Source organism: Leuresthes tenuis, unplaced genomic scaffold (assembly GCF_036924035.1).
Source record: "Leuresthes tenuis unplaced genomic scaffold, fLeuTen1.0.hap1 SCAF_15, whole genome shotgun sequence".
Taxonomy (NCBI): domain Eukaryota; kingdom Metazoa; phylum Chordata; class Actinopteri; order Atheriniformes; family Atherinopsidae; genus Leuresthes; species Leuresthes tenuis.
In genome coordinates, this window is record NW_027325369.1 from 24,724,077 (window position 1) to 24,742,111 (window position 18,035).

The 18,035-nt window shown below is 41.4% G+C and overlaps 1 protein-coding gene across 2 annotated transcripts in view; it reads left to right on the top strand.

The window, feature by feature from the left end:
• The first annotated feature begins 5,005 nt into the window (after positions 1-5,005).
• LOC140270576 (formin-like) overlaps positions 5,006-18,035 on the top strand; it is a 38,277-nt gene continuing 25,247 nt past the window's right edge. The window contains exons 1-6 of one of the 2 annotated variants that reach the window (XM_072365764.1): positions 5,006-7,442; positions 7,569-7,689; positions 9,297-9,358; positions 10,804-11,251; positions 11,354-11,579; positions 13,688-13,829. In XM_072365764.1, coding sequence (XP_072221865.1) covers positions 5,649-7,442; positions 7,569-7,689; positions 9,297-9,358; positions 10,804-11,251; positions 11,354-11,579; positions 13,688-13,829 — 2,793 coding nt within the window. In that variant the 5' untranslated portion in view covers positions 5,006-5,648. Of the gene's footprint in view, positions 7,443-7,568; positions 7,690-9,296; positions 9,359-10,803; positions 11,580-13,687; positions 13,830-18,035 lie in introns of both variants that reach the window. The other variant, XM_072365763.1, reaches the window with a different exon arrangement.

Below are 18,035 nucleotides of genomic sequence, written 5' to 3' on the forward strand. Positions count from 1 at the left end.
CCCATCAGCCTCCAAAAGTGTATCTCAGATGGATTATGACGTCTCTACGAGCATCATGTCATGCTGCATTTCTGCTTTGGCTCTCGGGCAGGGCTCTGCAGCGCTCTTCTCTCAGTTCCTACTAACTGCGTTTCTGTGAACCTTATCCCCGACAGCCAAACCAGTCAATTAATCATCTAACCTGACAGTCATGCAGGCCAACAAGCCTGTGTACAAAAAATGCCTGTAACATGTGGAAAAGAAGCAGTGTGATTTATAAAGCCTGCATTTATCATGATTTATATCAAAATAAAAAAAGGCAATGAATTTTCTCTTTGGTTAAAAGTGATGGAGGGACGTGGAGGCTGCCAGATGTACTGGGCATATCTCATGGCCCAGTGCTTTTACTTTGAATGATGAGGTTAGAGAATTTAGCAGATTAAATAGGAAACATTGGGTGATGCCATTTTTTTTTTATTATTATTTTTTTTTTTTATGAGAATGTGAAGTTGGGCTGTTTAAAAATAGAAACATTTTACGTATTTATGCATATTTATAATGAATGTATAATTTTGTTATTTTTGACTTGCCTCGTCTGCAGTTCTCCCTTTACATTATTCAACAATAATCACAATTGCTAATTACTATTGATTTAAGTGTTAATGCCACAGCACTGTAGACTTTATGAGAATACTTTTTGTCACTTCTTTCTCAATGTAAGGTTATCGTATGTGTAAGTATGGCAGAATTTACTGCACAGATGTTGTCTTTAAGTTAAATGAATGGGGATTTTTGTCAAATGATGCTGCAATTTTAAAATCAAGACTTTATTAGAGCAGAGCGACAGTCTGGAAATATTTTAAGTGACAGTTTCTGATCTTCAACAAAAGTTACAGAAAAATATGTGAATGAATTTTGTTGTATTAGTATACTCTTAGAAATGACTGTTTCACAAAAAGCTTTCTTTCACTGTAAACAATCAGCCACAACATTAAAGCCACTAACGGGCCACTACTCGTCTTATTACAATAGAGTGGATGCTATTTTGACAATCATCTATAGTAGGAGCCTTCCCTAGCAGGGCAACAATGAGCCTCACAAAGAAAAAGGCTTAGAAACGGCTCAAAGACCCACTCAGTATTAGGGAGGTTGTCACGAGGTTATGACTGAAGAGTAGAAGTTGGACTAAAGGCAGCCTTGAATGCTCTGTTCTCTCCCTGTCCAGGTGGTGGCAGTGTGGGCCATCTTATTAATAATTATTTAAAAGACTGTTTGCTTCTCCTGGTTGTCAGCTACACGAACACATGGACAAACAACCATTCGAGAACTTTCATATTATTGTAAATACATTAAGGAACATGGCAAACAAATGTATTTGTGTCTGTAGCAGGTAGATAACACTGTGGCCATAAGCCCTTTGCTGAACCAGGAACTGTGGAGAGAGCTGTTCCTGATCAGTACTTTCTTTTCTTGGCCCAGATTGGGCTTAACTCTGCATTTGGAACCATCCCAGCCTACAGTCAGCAGTTCCCACTGCGGGACCATGCAGTGCTGCATTATCATAATGAGAAGTTATTAATCTAATCCTGTTTTTTTTCTTTTCCTGCTGTCAAAATCCACAGTAATTGCAGGGACTGGAGGCATCGCTGCTGTTGCATAATGAGTGATTGTGCTAGAATACTGAATCTGAAATTCAATGCTTTCATTTTTCTATGAAGACCCCCATTTGGTTTGGATGTGTGGGTTCTCATAACTGAATTGAAAGCATTTGGCTGACACACAAGACTCTGGGGATCTATTCAAGTCTCTACATGACTGCTGTGCAGTCATGTAATACTGTATAACCTATTCAAGGATCCTCATGCTGAGGTTCTGGGATATGTTAGCATCTTATTGAACAGAAAGTGAGCTGTATTTCTCAGTTTTCACATCATGAAACAGGTCAAGGTGTAGTCTTACAGCTGGAGGAAATTGAGTTCACCATAATCTATCCCCTCCACTCATCTTTGCCTCCCTTTTACTCTTCCCTCTACTTGTCCCTGCCCTATTCTTTTTTCATTTTCTTTTTTACTTTTCCTCCCTCGACTTGCATCACTGCCTCTCTTAAGAGACTGAATGCAGACATCTTAGCATGATATACCTTACTTCTGTGCATGTCTTCTGCAGGTTGGTGCAGTGTCTGCAGTGAGTCTCTCAACTGTAAATATTAAGAGCCAGGTGTTCTGAAATGAATTCAACCTTCACTGCATCCTTCAGTAAGAATAGCTCAGAAGGACTGAGTTCCAGTAGGAATTCTATTTTAGCTTTGTTTACCAAGCAGGCTTCAGGATTATAGTGCAATCATCATCTCTCACAGTCAAAAGAGGGCAGCCTCTCTCAATGTGAATGCATGTCTTGTATTACTCTCTACATCAGGGCCTTAGGATGACTTAATGTACAGTGCTAATCACTAACACCTCCCTGCACAGTGGTAGCACTGAGCAATGCTTTGTCATGTATGCCTTACAGTAAAGATGTCATGAATATAAGTCAATATTATATAGTAGCTTTTGTCTTAGAAATGATTGCTCTGCAGCTTAATTTTCTTATTGGATCAGTGTGCTGATGTTGGGAACAAGGGCAGATAAAAATAGCTGTGTGCCCTCGAGGCTGCCACAAAACAGAGGTCTGTCTTGCAGCCTCTTTGATGTAAAAGACTCTTGTACCATTGTTGCTGTGTTACCCATGTATGTGAAACAAAAGCAACTTGCTTCAGTCAGAGATGCTTAGTTAACAATGTCACACACAACCCCACCTGTTACACTGTTATTTCTTCACTTTTTGCAATTAGTTCATGCTTAGATAGCCTGTACCTCACACAGTGCAGTGCATTGATTACCCAGTGGCCCTGTGTTTATTTGTGTTTGTGTAGAAGATTCCCTCTTGCGTCAGGAGGATATTTGGATGCTGGATGGTGATGACCCCCAGGAGCCTCTTTGCCGTGTTCCACGCCCTGATCACCTGGACTTCCTACGCATCACACCACCCGAGGATGACATCATTGGAGACACACCTTACTATCCCAAGCTGGAGTGCACGGTGAGAGCTCTCAGATATTAACAACAGAAACATTGAAAGGCCAAAACTGGCTAGAATAATCATTTTCACTTCCAGAGAACTGTACCCGTGGCTCTCTGTTTTTCTTTTCCCCCACGTGAAGCTCAAGGGGATTTCTCTCCACTGGGGTATTTGATCACCTGATCGTGAATTCTTGGAAATGGATTAGCAGGTCAGGGATTCTAAGCTGGAGACCAGGGCCAAAACTGATCATTTCACTCAAGGCCCTTAGATTCAGAACAAACAAGAAAAAAGAAAAGAAAAAAACACTACATGGTGGGCGTGGTCACAAAAGTTGTAAAACAAGATATCACATCCATTCCTACTATACATGAAGTTTACATGCACCTTAGAAAAAAGTGAAAATGTGCCAAAAGCCTTTACTCTGCTTCAACTGGAAACAATTAGCTGTTTTCAGGTACTTTAGTTTGCAAGTATGTATAAGAAGTGACAAACTTCTGAATGGTGTTAAAATGATCTGAACATTATTTCCACCAAGGCTGTCCAGATTCCATCACGCTGTCTGGCTGGGGCCTTCATTCCTGTGGCAGATTATCTGGGTGTGGATTTAGGCGGGTAGCTGCGTGTTGTATTGTTTTCTAAGACATTAGAACCACTGTGACTGTAAACATAATCACTTAACATACCAGTATAAATGCCATGCGTTACAGACAGGTACTCTGTATTGTCATGACAGTGACAGCGTTCTCACATATGTTGTTGTGGCACAGCTCATTTGTCACTGTCATCTTTTTCACAGCAATTGAACACAAAGTATTCTCAGTGTGTTGCAGCTGCTGAATGCACATGGAAGAAGGGCATGTCACCATCTGTGTTTATCTGTAACTTGTAAATGTCAAATGTCACTTCAGAGGTGATGTCTGTCGCTTATCATTTCTCATCGATCACAGTGCCTCTTTTTAGCACAACCACTACTGGGATTTAGTGTGTATTAAAGAGCTCTGCTGCAGTGTAATTCCTCAGCAACAGGAGCCTATTGTGGCTCTTTTAGGAAACTGCACAAGAATATTAAAAACATTTCCATCATTCATTAATTTACTTTAAATTGAACTTGTTTCAGTTTTAGTGTCACCTTTTGAATACTTCCCCTCCATATTTCTAATTTATGCTTAAGTTGTTGTAAAAGTAATTAAAAAAACATTTCTAAAGTATGATTTAATGCGGTGTGCCCAGTGGTTGTTCCAGCTTAGACTGCTCAGTCTGAAGGAATGCTTTCAACAAGGGTGACCTTTAGTTGCTATGGGCAACCACAGTTTGAATGTTTCTTTCAGGCCCTCTTTCCTGACCATCATCAAAATCTATATCAAAGATTATAGAGCAGATGTTATCAAGGAAAAGTCTTAAAATCTTTTCCATCTTCTCCATACATACAGTTTGTTGTTAACTTCTATATTTAAATTAGCATTAGCATACAAGTGTTTCAAATCTCATTACAAAGATCATCCTAACAGCTCAACTTAGTTTTCATCTAAATAACCCCGTATGGAGAATACATTGACTTTCATAGTTAAGGTAGGTGAATCAAAATGTTTTGGGTTTTTTTCCAGCTGAATTCAGCCCTGTTTTCCCAAATGTTCATAGGCTGCTAATCACATGTTAGCGTATTAGCATATTAGCTCAACTGCCTTTCACCAGGCTGGCTAATCACCTTGTCTTAAGCCCTGTGTTGCAGCAGCTCACCACTTTATGGTGCAATGCTGCCTTACAGGATCTCCACACTTCTCTACCTGACCACAAGCTGACTCCCCTGTGCTGTCTTTTATATCAGCAGCTATTTTACGGAAGTGAGCAGAGGTAATAGGACACCTGTGGTGCCTGGCTCTGCAGGTCCCCTCCCAGGAAGGGAGGGACCTGAGGGGAGGCGTCCCTGACTGGGTAAACCAGTGAAATTTTTTTCCTCCAACCTGAAGGGATTTTCTCACACACCAGCACACAAGTGATCCTGTAAACTGAGACCGACACACGCAGAAGAAGACAAACTCAGGCTTGAAGCACTGTTTAGTCATGGATTCCAGACTGCACACCGGCACATTGAGAAGTACAGACAACAACTTTACGGAGAACAGCTCTCAGACTGTCTAGAAGAGTTGGAAATGTTTTTGTGAATGGCAGATGAACTCTGTTCTGCTGCTGAACAAGAGAGATTACAACAGGACAGGCTTCCACCATCCTACAGATTGACTTTATTTGCTGTGTCATGGAAGTCTTGCTCACAGGGAGGAGACTAAACTCTACCACTGGCAACCTACAGCGAGTAGTCTTTATGTGATATTGTGAAAGTCCACCATATGCGACTTGTTTGTGTATCATTAAGCAGGATTACAGAATAATTTTGTTATAAATGGTGGCCTCCAGGAGAAGGTAAGAGAAGTGGGGGAGCTTTGTCCACACAAAGGCCTTTTGTTCCCCACTGTACTAATGGAATAGGAGCAAGTTGGATAACTGGCACTGAGGAGATGAACCTTTTGTGACGTTTTTAATAGACGCTGGAACTGCTACCTGTTCTGGTTTACCTCTATTTGCTCTTAGCTGGAGTGACACTGTGAGTAAAAATGGACTGTGCAAGTGATAACTCAGATGATCAGGCGAAGAAGCCCACAAGTTCTATGCTGAATGTCTTCAGCAATATCTTCTCACGGGATCGGGACGCCTCTTCAGATATGAATCCAGCCGTGTTAACGTCTTTCAAAGAGCTGTCAGATGGAGAGACTAGTGTAGATGAAAGTAGTCAAATTAAGAGGGAGGAAAACCTCGAAGGAAGGCTACATGTGCTTCAGGATAATGTGACTGCTCCCTGTGATTCAGCACAAAACGCTGAATCAGCCATAGAGAATTCTGGTGAACAAGTTAGGGTAGAACTTGCTGCAGTTGACCCCGATCTGGTACAGGTCACAAGAGTGGATACATATAGTGACACAGAAATTGAGGATGATGAAGTGACCCAGAGTCTGTTGGAGAAATGTGTTGATTCCAGTCGGTCTGCTCCATCTTCTGGGGACAATGACTCAGTGGAAGATGGGAAGGGAGATAAGCCAGAAGTGCCTGTCTTTAGAACACACAAATTTCAAGAAAGGTCACGCATAGAGGCTATTTTATTTTCTAGTAGATTTGTCAGTAGAAGAAAGCCAGCTCTGGTCTCTTCAGTGTCAAAACAGGAAGATCTTGGTAGTTCAAAGGAAAGTACAGATGCTGTATCTGTGGTTACAGAAACATTACCTGCTGAGAAGACTACTGGGCTAGACCTGGCATCAGATGAGAATGATGACTATGCTGGCATAGATTGTTCTCAGCCAGTTCCCTCAGTCATCTCTGGGCTTCTCATTTCGGGGTCTCCTGGCCATAACAGTGATGTGGCCTCTCCATTAAAACAGATGCAAAATGAAGAGATACATGAGCAAAGAGATGGGAATGAACCTGAGGAGCCTAGCTCCATCCAGTTGTCCTCTTCTGCTTCTTCCAACCAAAAGTCTCCTGAAATCTCAAACCAATCATCATCCAATCCAGAGGAGCAAACGGACACTGCTGGTTTGACACTTTCAAAGACTGAGATGCTCACATCTACGTTATCTGCACCCGAAGAGTCCACAAGTGACAGACAACCATCTGCTAGCTCTGCTGCACAATGCACAACAGATCCAAACACACCAGAAACAAGTACAGAACCACCAGTTTCATCTGCTGCCACCCCATCCTCCTCTTCCAACTCATCTCCATCTAAGGGCACAACAACACTCTCATCACCTCCATCCTTCCAGATGCCAGCTCTCTTCAGTGGTTTGCGGGTGCTGAAGAAAGGAGCGGTTGGGGAAGACAGGGAGGTGGTTTCAGAGATCAAGCAGAGGGAGAAGGATGCTGAACTGGCTCTGCTCAGCCTTAAGAAGTCCGTAAACAAAGCCAAGCTCTTTCCTGAGCAGAAGACAACCACTCCTGTCAAAAAGCACTCTGAACATAAACCGGCTGCAGAGTCTAAAAGAAGTGTAGTGGGACAGCACACAGAGCCGCTCAGCCTAGACAACCGTGATGATCCTAAAAGGTCAAATGAGCAGGAGGGTGATAATGTTCATGGCGAAAAAGAGTCTGAGAATGGAGAAAGTGTTGCAGGAGAGAAATCTTCAGGCTCTGAAAGTCCCACATGCCCAACTGAGAAAAAGAAAACCTCTGACCTGGCCTATGAAACTTTCAGGAACATTTTTGGCCCCAAGACTGTGAAAAAGGAGAAGACCGAAGATATTGATATAGAGGCAGTGAAAAAGAAAATCAAGAATGACAAGGAAAATCTGCGGTTGATTTTTGCAAGAAGCTCCAAATCTCCGAGCAAGGATTGCGCAAGTGCCGCAGAGATTAGTGTATGCAGCCACTTCATGAGAAATCTCTATATATTTACATTTATATTTGCCTGGTGCCTTGTATTAACAACGGAGAGGTGAATGATGATTTTAGACAGTGTTATCTCATGCGTTTTCTCCCTACAGACAGAGGTTACGTCTCCTACAGACAGCGAGGACCGGACTCCAGGACGCCTTCAGGCTGTGTGGCCCCCTCCCAAACCTAAGGATGAGGAGGAGAAGGTGGGCCTCAAGTACACAGAGGCAGGTAAGAACTTCAAGCTGGTAGGCATTTAGACATAGTCTTGGTTTATATTTAAGGGAATGCTGTAAGATGGACCATGACAGTAAAGCTTACATGGACACCACTCCCACTGATTGGCTTTGTGGATAGTAGCCAGCAGATCTACAATATAACCATTTAAAAGGATCTCTTGTTTGGGATCAGTGTCATCATTAAACCACAGAAACAAAAGTAGAGCCACCATTATCTAATTCTTGAGCACTTACATTTTAAATGTCTGAGATGGCTAAGTAAGAGCAGCATGCCGTAAACATCCTTAAAATCCATTATGACTTTTATGTGGTTCATGGCACAACAGTGAAGCCTGTGTCTGTTAGTGGGGTAAACCTTTTAAGGGAATTGGTTTCTTTAGCCCATCTAGTACTCTAAAGGTGTAATGACACACAAATAGACTAAAAGCAAGGTTGATTAAATTTCAAAGTAAAAAGCTTTCTTACAGGCTCAAGGTTAGGCGACTCTTTTAGGAAAATATAGATAATAATAGAAAAATAAGAGGTGATGTAGTTTATTCCAGTAATCTGTGCTCCATGTTCCAGCTGTGTTCTTGTTAAAGAGAATAGAGTTTGGAATATGAGAAGTTGAGCAAAAGTCCAGACGGTGTCCCATATAGATAAAAGCAATATCTGTGCACGTTTACCACATACATACCCTTCAAATAATTGTCTCTTGACTCATACATTTATGATTCTAGTCTTTAGTGTGCATTAAATTGCATTTGAAGCATGCATTTATTAAGAATTGTTGGTTAAAGTTCATTTTAAGACGAACCTGATACTGATAATGACTCAGATTAGTCATTACAAGAGCACAGTCTTTATCAGCAAACTGCTTAAAGACTTACAGACAGGATATCACGAAGAATGTGAACCTGTTTTGAATTCTTTTTTTTACAGTAAATGGAAGAAAACACTGCCAAATGTAGAACTGAGAGGCAAATCTGAACGGTCAAATCCCCTCAAATTTATTGAATTATTGGCCACAAGCAAATTCAGAAAACAACTATTAAATTTAACATAATTTGTGCTGCACATATACACGACACAAGCACAAATACAGAATTATGCTGCTGTTTCCAGGGACACTAAGAAATATTGTTTCAGATATGTGTAAACCTAGTTTCAGTCTTTATTATTATATTGTCATATTGATTATTACCCTTATTATGATAGTCCATTTTATGAGCTGGTAAGTTTGCGCTAACATTGTGAAGGTTTGCTTTATTGGTACCAACAGATCAGCAGTTTTTGCTTTGTGTTTTCACCTGACAAAATGATTTGCTGTCACTTAGTGGAATTGAAACCAGTTGGTTGAGTTGTATTCTTAGAGTGACACACCCTTCTGTTGCATTTTATTGTTAAAGACTGATTGATGGAATAGCAACTTGCACTTGATAGCGATTCAGGGAAATTATTACCAGTAAGTTGATTTATATAAAAGAAACAAAGGGCAAAACACTAAAAAAAGAGCAGTGAAATGAATTTACACACTCCATTGTATATGTATTCTCTCATTTCTGTCAGCAGAGAGAGCCTGAGTTTTTACACAAGTGTACATGTTTTTGCTTCTTTCAGAGCACCAGGCTGCTCTCTTGCAGCTCAAGAGAGAGTGCAAAGAAGATCTGGAGAGGATGCATGTAAGTTGACTTTAACAAAGGTGGACTGAGAACATGTGCATCTGATAAAAAAACTGCACCTGTTGTCTCTCTGGAGACTATTTATAGTTCTCCAAACTTGTTGACTCCAAATATGAGCACTTAAAATTGATATGACATGTTGAAATGAAACATTACAAGTGCATTTATTCATTTATTTTTTATCAGTAACTTGTTGGAGATATATCTGAAAACTTTTATGAGGCCCTTGTGACTATTCAGCACTATGCCCTTGCAGCTGAAAGCTTTGACCACAAGATGGCGCTAAGTAAGCATGAAATGTTCAGATACAAAAGCCACAGTATTGCAAAGTATGTTGAGGTTTTTTTCTTACGGCACAAAAACTTTGCAGATGTCAGTTTGTGATGTTGCTACATGGTATCTATAAAAGGTCTTAAATTTCATTACAAACATCATCTCGGTGCTAAAGCAGTGAGATCATGATCAGATTGGCACAAATAAGATTTCCTTATAATGGAACTAACTGTATTAAAAAAATTGGATTAGTCTGATTTGTAATACTCACATTTAGCCTTTTTACACCATTTCAGTGTTTAATCATTTCAAATTAGTACATCGAAGATAGAGTTTTGCTTTCAAATGTTGGAAAAAAGAAAGAAAATAATTATTTTTACTGACTCCAATTGAAGCATTCATTCAGACTTTGGCTGCTAATGTTCAGCCCTTATGCTCAGACTGCTGATGGATATCTCTCTCATCTTCATCATGACGGCTCTCTACAAATCCTTCTTAAAGGTGTCAGTGTTCCATTGATCAAAAGCAAACGTTTGGAGCTGTGCTACACAGGTGTCTCCCCTCTGCCAACTTAAACAAGAAGCAAACTTGCGTTTGGAAAAGCAAAAAGCAAAATAAAGTAGTTCTGGCCGCGTTACTTAATTTGTACCACTGATAAATTGCTTTATGGACCACTGCCTTGAAAAGTCTGACCTCAGACTTGGTTCACATATACCTCAGCCAATTTAGTCTGCTAGAAACCTTTAATTTGATGTCAACCTTTAAAAGGGTTTATGTTTACACTGAGAAACTTGTACCACACTTGGCCCACAACAGAGGTTGGGAACGTGCTTATTTCTAATTCTAAACTGACATGACTTAATAAGGAACATGTGGAAGATTTATTGCAAAACAATTTCCTTTCTGTCTCAAATCAGAACTTCGCTCTGCATGGATTGTTTTTCATTGTTTGAATTGTAAAAATGAAAACTGGAGTTACTAGATTTCTCTCCAAGAGTTAGATTAACCTCAGATTAGCTAAACATTTGGCTGAAAAAAATAGAAAAAATAATTGGAGCTCACTCCAAGAAAAGCATTGTCCACTAACTGATACAGCTTTATTATGTGAATTCACATGACTGAGGTTGTCACACTGGGTATTTGTTTTCTATCTGGCATTCTGCTCTTTACAGGCTGACTTTGAGCTTAACATTTTCCAACTGCGAGGGGAGCATGCTGTGTCGATATCAAACCTGGAGGGAGTCATTGCTAAGCTGCAAAGAGACCAGTTATACAGCACTGGTCAGGAGCGTGGTGAGGTCCGTGATGCCGCTGTGTCCACTGTAGATGACCTGTCTCCTAAGACCTGCCGCACTGTGGGTATCCAGACGGACCGGGAGACTTTCATTAAGAGCCCTGAGGGTGATGGAGGTGGCCTCGCTCTGAGCCCCAACCAGAGCCTGCCTAAAAAGCTCAACTTGGACTCAATCGGACTGAATCTAAAAGCTGAAACGACCCCCGGTCCTTCCTGTCCACCCCCACCGCCTCCCCCTCCTCCCCCTCTTCCACCAAGCATTTCAGGACCACCACCACCACCCCCTCCTCCCCCTTTGCCTGGTCACACTGGAGTGCCGCCACCACCTCCTCCACCACCTCCTCCACCAGGATGTGGCCCGCCACCTCCACCCCCTCCTCCCCCTTTGCCTGGTCACACTGGAGTGCCGCCACCACCTCCTCCACCACCTCCTCCACCAGGATGTGGTCCGCCACCTCCACCACCTCCTCCACCTGGTCTACCTGGAAGTGGACCACCTCCTCCTCCCCCACCTCCAGGCGGTGTCCCTCCACCTCCTCCCCCAATGGGGGGATTCGGCCAGAAAGTAGAAGCGGCCCCGCGGAAACCTGCCATTGAGCCTGCTTGTCCCATGAAGCCTCTGTACTGGACCAGGATACAGATACAGCAAAATAAGTATGTATACATCTTATTTGCATATATTTGAATACACACTATCAGCATTACAGTTTTTAAACAAATCTTCAGGTTTGACAACCTCACAGGTCCTGTTACTAATACACTTCCCCACTCAGCTTTTGCCTGTGCAGCTCTAAATAAATTGGTTCAGATAATCTGGCTAAGCCGCTGGTCTGCGAGATCATGTGACTACTTGAGGTTCTTGCCCTGTTGGACCTTCCTGTGCTGATGTTTCTGTTGCCCAAGATCTTATGTCAGAAACAAATGGTGTCCAAAATTACAAAGAGTAAAACTAAGTTGTAAAATACCAAACTTGTCTTGCATAATTGTATTTTGTGTTCATTATTACAGATGGAAGTTTACAGCTCAGGCTGATGTGAGCACTTTCATTTTTCATTCTCTCAGTCTAACGTCCCACTCAGTCAAATTAAGATTATTTATTTGTTATTTTATTTTTTTTTTAAGTTTTTTTTAAAGCTACTCAGTATCTATTGGTTGCATCTTAAAAAAAATCCAGTTCTGAACAAACCATTTGAAGGATACACATACAGAACAAATCTTCAGATTGATCATGTCACTTGTTTTATTTGTTCTGGATGTTAGTTTTATTACTTTTAGTCTCACCTTGGTTAATGATCTAAACCTTATGTTTTGCAGAGCTCACTCAGAGTGTTACTGAACTGCCAAAGTAGAGACAGAATTGGGTGATAGTCAGAGCTGAAAGAGCTGTACTGTTATCCAGTGAGGCCTACAGCTTCATTGGCTTTAGCTTAATGGGGTCCTCATGGGCTCTGAACACTCCTATGCATGGAGGTATTAAAGATGTAGCTGGTGCACGACACTCCTTCATCTAAAGGCCCTACTGAAATACACTGTAATAATAAGTGGATTATCCAGACCATTTACAGTGGCTGTGGTTGTTGCCTCCGAGTGCCAGCTTTCCAGCTTTATGGCCTTGTATTTCCATGGCTGAATTAGTGGGGGAAGCTGAGCTGTGGTTTTCTCGCAGGTCTCGGCCAGCACTGGAGGACTGACTGACTACATGGCAGCGGTTTCTTGTCGGCTATAAATTAAACTGTAAAGGGACAAGTTAAGGGGCATTAAATGGGTCAGATGTTTAACTATAGCTGGATCAGCTGTGTGATCTCTGTTAATGGTGTGAGAATTTTGAGTTATATGGGGCAACACTGTAAGGTTTGAAGTGATGCCCAAAGTTTGAATGTAAGCTGAAACGCAAAGTATTGTTTATTTCTTTGTTGGACAGACTTTCCAGGGAAGCTGCATGTTAGATTTTTAGTGTGTATTTTAATTAGGTAATAGTTAGAATCCATCAGTCAGTCAAAAAGCTGTCTTGTATGAAAATCTTTTTATTTAAGGCATGATAAGCTACACAATTCTTGCATTAATGTCTTGCTCCCCGGGTTCTTTTTCTCACTCTAAACGGGCCTTAACAGGTGAGCTGTATGTCATTAAACACTGACTTGCAAGAGGAACTTCAGCGTATGAAAAGATAATTGGAAATCATGAGCGTCGTCATTGCAAAGTCTTTGTTTAGAATATTTGATTCCAAGCCTTTTGAATGGGCTATTAATGTCCATTTGATTAACAGACTTGGGGAGGGAAAGGGGAGCGAGAAGATGTATTTGTAACAGCAAAGTGCTGAACATCCTCTTGACTTTAACCACCTCTTGTTCTCGTTTCTGCCTCTGTTTTTTTTTCCACGTTACTCAGCAACTTCTGAAACACAACATTTGCCTCCCTGATTTTTGTCCTTGTGGGAAATGGACCTACAATATAGAAACAAGCATGTCTGAATCTTTTGTTATTTTTATCACCTAGCTCATAAACAGTGCTTTTGAAAGTCTAGATTCTAGGAGTTCCTGCCAAGATTTTGTCACACTGCAAAATGGAAAATGGAAACTAGCTCGAATAAACATCATATAAGCTTCCACAAATAGAAGTCTGTTAAGCTCATGTAGCCTCTTTGTTGCTTGCTTTCTCTCTCAGCCACTGTGATAAATTGTTTTGCACCCTTTAACCTGAGTCTTTATGTATCAGTTTGTTAGAATATTCTGTTTTCTTTCTGTTTTTTTTTTTTTTTCTAGCAACAATACACTATGGGGTTCTCTGAAGGAGCCTGACATTGTCAACACCAATGAGTTTGAGGACCTTTTCTCTAAGGCCACACTACAACAGAAGAAGAAGCCCCTGTCTGACACTTATGAGAAGAAAGCCAAAACCAAGAAGGTAGAGTATCTCAGCTTGGGTTTTATAGCACTTTGTCTTTTTCTTTGGTTTTGGGTGCTGGCACTCACCTTTAAACCCCTCTTCTGATTGGGGTTATTTTTCAAATCTTCCTACCTGCAGCCATGTTCTTTTGTTTAGTTTAGTTAAAGAATGCTTTTGTGTGCTGTCATTATCAATCATAAATCCCACAAAGATATCACAAACGGTGAATCAGGATGAAATGGATTGCGAGTCTCATCAGATCCTCCTCCAGACTGTTGCCTGTAGTTGCCAGGTCTTACACTGGGCCAACTCAGGCTATCAAGTTCACTCCCTTGTGTGTGTGTGTGTGTGTGTGTGTTTTCTCTCCTTTTGGGTAATTTGCTTTTGCTGCAGAGAACTGTATTATAGACCAGGCTTCAGATGTATATATTTTTTCCAGTTGTGCAAGCTTTTGTTAAGGTGGAGCAGCTCAAGAGTTGATCTACCATTCCCTTTCACCATCCAAAGACTTAATTGTTGATGTCCTGTCAAATCTTGCGACTCTGCACTTCTCCTGCCGCCAGCGCTGTGTCAGCGGCCTGGCTGCCTCATGGTATTCAGCCTGGCGTCCAAGCAGTTAAAAATCGGCCACTGCCTCAGACTCTCCGCTAAATCCATACACATCCCCTATTCTGATCAATTTGTTAAGGCTCCACTCTGCTCCAGAGGGCCACAGGGTGTGTGTGTTTTTCTGTCCTTGGTCTCCGTCCCTATATCTCTCTGTTCAGTCTGGTCATTCAAACTGTCCAACATTTGATCCAACTCAGACAACTGTCTCCTGTCTTTGCTTACATCAGCTTGGAGAAAGCTTGACCGCTCAAATGGAAACTGTTGATCCTAATTGATATCAATCAAGAAGAAAATGAGGGTGTTTAAAAGAAGGACCTTTAAGGCACACTGTCCAGGGCTACTATCAATGTTTAGACATTTTATTTATAGTACTGTTATTTTACAGTATTTTTACATTCAATATAAAGGTCAGCATTTGGAGTCCAATGCAAGGATTAATGAGGAAAAGAAAAGGCACTAAGGGATGGCTGTTTTCAGCCACCTTCGAAGTTCATCTTCCTGGAACCAACGTCGCAATAATAGAGACTTGTTTACTTGATCATTTTTAATCCTTGAAAGTTTATATTCAGAGTGGAAGGGAGAGAAATCATTTGAGAGAGAAATCATCTGAATCACCAGCTGATGATGACTTCCAAGAAGTTCAGCATGGGAATGAAAAGAGGGGAAAGAACAGGGAGGGTAGAGGGGGAAGGAATGAGACAGGGACTGAAAACTAGGTGCTACTGAGTCGAAGGCAACTGGATTACGGAGGTACATGTTACCAGGAAGAGAGCAAATAAGGACAAAGCAGATGATGTACAAGGGAGAGTCTCTCAGCCGCCAATCTGTAAAAACTGATTCAACTGATCCAAGAGAGTAAAAGTTATTCAAAATAAATGGTTATTACATTTATACTACGATTCAGGGGCAGGCGATCACTGTCATGTATTGAAATGACAATATGTTATATTAAGCAATTATATGTAATATAAGAGAGACATGTTTTGTTACCAGTTGCAGCTGTTGCTCTCTTTTGCAGTTGTTTTAGGAACTCTCATTATCCCACGTTTCTTTCTTGTTATTTATCAAATGCACAAAAGAAAAAAACTATTTTGTTGATGCTAATTTTGTTTGTTGCATCTCTCCATTTAAGTTTTACTGTCCCTTTTTTGCTGTTTTGGTATTTTTCGCTTGTACCAAATGCTCTTTGTTACATCTAAAGTTCCCACAAATCTGTTATTAAAATGCATATAGCATCAGTAGCTTGTACATCTGTGAAAGCACTGTTAATACTTGACAATGTATATAGGTTTCAGAACTGCCATTCAGGGAGTCTTTTTCAGGGAAAAAGTCATCTGAAATGTGTTTGACTAAAGACGGGGTTCAGATGACTTCCAGACATTGCATTCTATCTTTATATACATTTTACTGTCACCATTTTTTTGGTCTATTGAATTATTTATCACTTTCACAATTTTCATTATCAAGTTATATATGTCTTGCTTTCTCAGTCAGTAATAACTTGGGCTATGAAATAGCAAGTTCTTGCCTGAGGTCATGACGAGGTCTTCAAACGTAATGACAATCCAAACATGAAAGATGTTTAATCCAATTTTGAGCAGTTTTACTACTACAACTGATGTTACTGAAAAGATTTGATGATATAATTAGGAAAATGGAAAAAGGCTGTTGCAGAATACACTAAGAGACCGTTTTCGCAGAGGATTAGTTGCTCACTTTTGATTTTGCTCCATGTATGTTTGAGTGCTGCCCTTTCATTTCTCTGTAGCTGCAGTTGGTTACTTAAAAAAGTCTTTTAATGTAGTTCCAACAAAGGCTGTCGGTTCTGCCGAGTTGTTTCTTTAAAGCACTTTTTGTACATCTTAGCGGTTTTATAAATGTGTGCCCAGGCTAGACAATTTACTCTGACTGAATCTGACCACAGAGTAGTGTGAATGTCCTTCTGCATGACCACCAATACCAGTTCACACACAGACTACCTGCCTCCTGGGTCTGGCAGCACACACTCGCTCTGCGAATATGTGTTTGTATCAGTGTGAGGAAAGTGTGCTTTTGTCACCGTTTGTCTGCCTGTGATTTTGTTTGCATATGCACCAGCATGTGTATGTTTCTTGTTTGGGTGTGTGCGTGTGATGACAGCACGTCCTCACAAGTCATTATGCACTTGCTCAGAAAGTGTTACCAGATCATGCTAACGCCACAGCCCGGGGCTCCGCATGGCAAGAGGAGATGAGTGGGTGGGAATGGAATGCGCGTCTGCATTATGCATATGATCCACTTCCCCACTTTCCAACAACTGCGCACGCCAAAAGTGAAAACTTTGGGGGATGCAGCCGATGCCTACGTGAGTGAGTTAATCTTTATCATGTGTGCCATAGAAAAATCAAAGCTCTTGTTTACTCTGGATCCCTTCGCTCTCCGCTGATTAACATATCAAAGCTGGGGAGATGACATGGAAGAGTGCTCTCCCACCGGAGCAGACTGGACCGGACCGGACTGGACTGGACCGGGGGTATAATTGCATGCATGTGGCTTCACTCCACTGGCTAGAGGAAGCAATGAAAACAGAGCACCTATAAGAGTGAAGGGGGGTGCTGAGAATGGGCATGTTGGTGCATTCTTGTGAGATTGTAGAAGGAGGGAGATATGGATGAAGATGAAGAAATCATTCCAGCTTAATGTGCTATTGAGTTTGTGTGCAAATATGCGCATCAGTAAACACACTTTCCTATATACACATTAATCAAAGCTCTATCAAGTTTATACACGGCCGATCTTGTTAAACAAACACTGTATTTAACCGTTTGTAATTTATGAGCAATCACTGTAGGTTTATTAAAGACATATTTGAAGTTCTGGCTATGACGTGAGAGTGTGGGTGTGAGATTAACACTGCTGGGTGAGAATGGGGTGGGTATTGATGGGAAGTCTTGTTCCAGCTGTTATTGTAACATGTGCCTGGGTGATTCCAGACAGATAATGAGACAGACTGTCAGTGATGAGCAGACTGATTTCTCAGCCAGTGTAAACTATCCGCTCTGTTTTGAATCTGCATCCTACATCGTTTAACATCAGCCACCTGCTTTGGCTCAAAGCTCCCAGTGTCTCCCTCCATCATTTTATTTATTTTCTTAGCCCGCTCATGTTTTCGCTTCATGTTTTTTTTTTCCCCTAGTCTTTGTTACTCAAATGTCCATCAATTTCAAATGAAAGCCTCCATTCACTTCATCTTTTATCCACAGGAGGGAGCCATTAGTTCTTGCTGTCTACCTGTCTCAGCATCAGCATCGGTTAGCTCCCCCCCACCTCTCCATGCTGTTTGCGTGTCTAAAACCAAGCATCCAGCATCAGTTGTCTTTTCTCATTAACTTAACTGTATAGGCTAATTGGCGAGTTCTGCAGCCACGGTGAGCGGGAAGGGTTCCTGGGCTGCTTTTAGTGTGGCCCGTCCAAAGTGGTTAATTAGAGGTGTTGGGAAAGCCTGGTACTCAGCCGTCTCAAGTCCCCAGAGTGGGAGATCCCCAGTGATCCAGGTAATAGAGCTGGAAGCAGCATGGCACCCACTAACGCCCTGTAATGCAATACCCACTTCTAAGGCTTCTGTTCTCCAGCTCC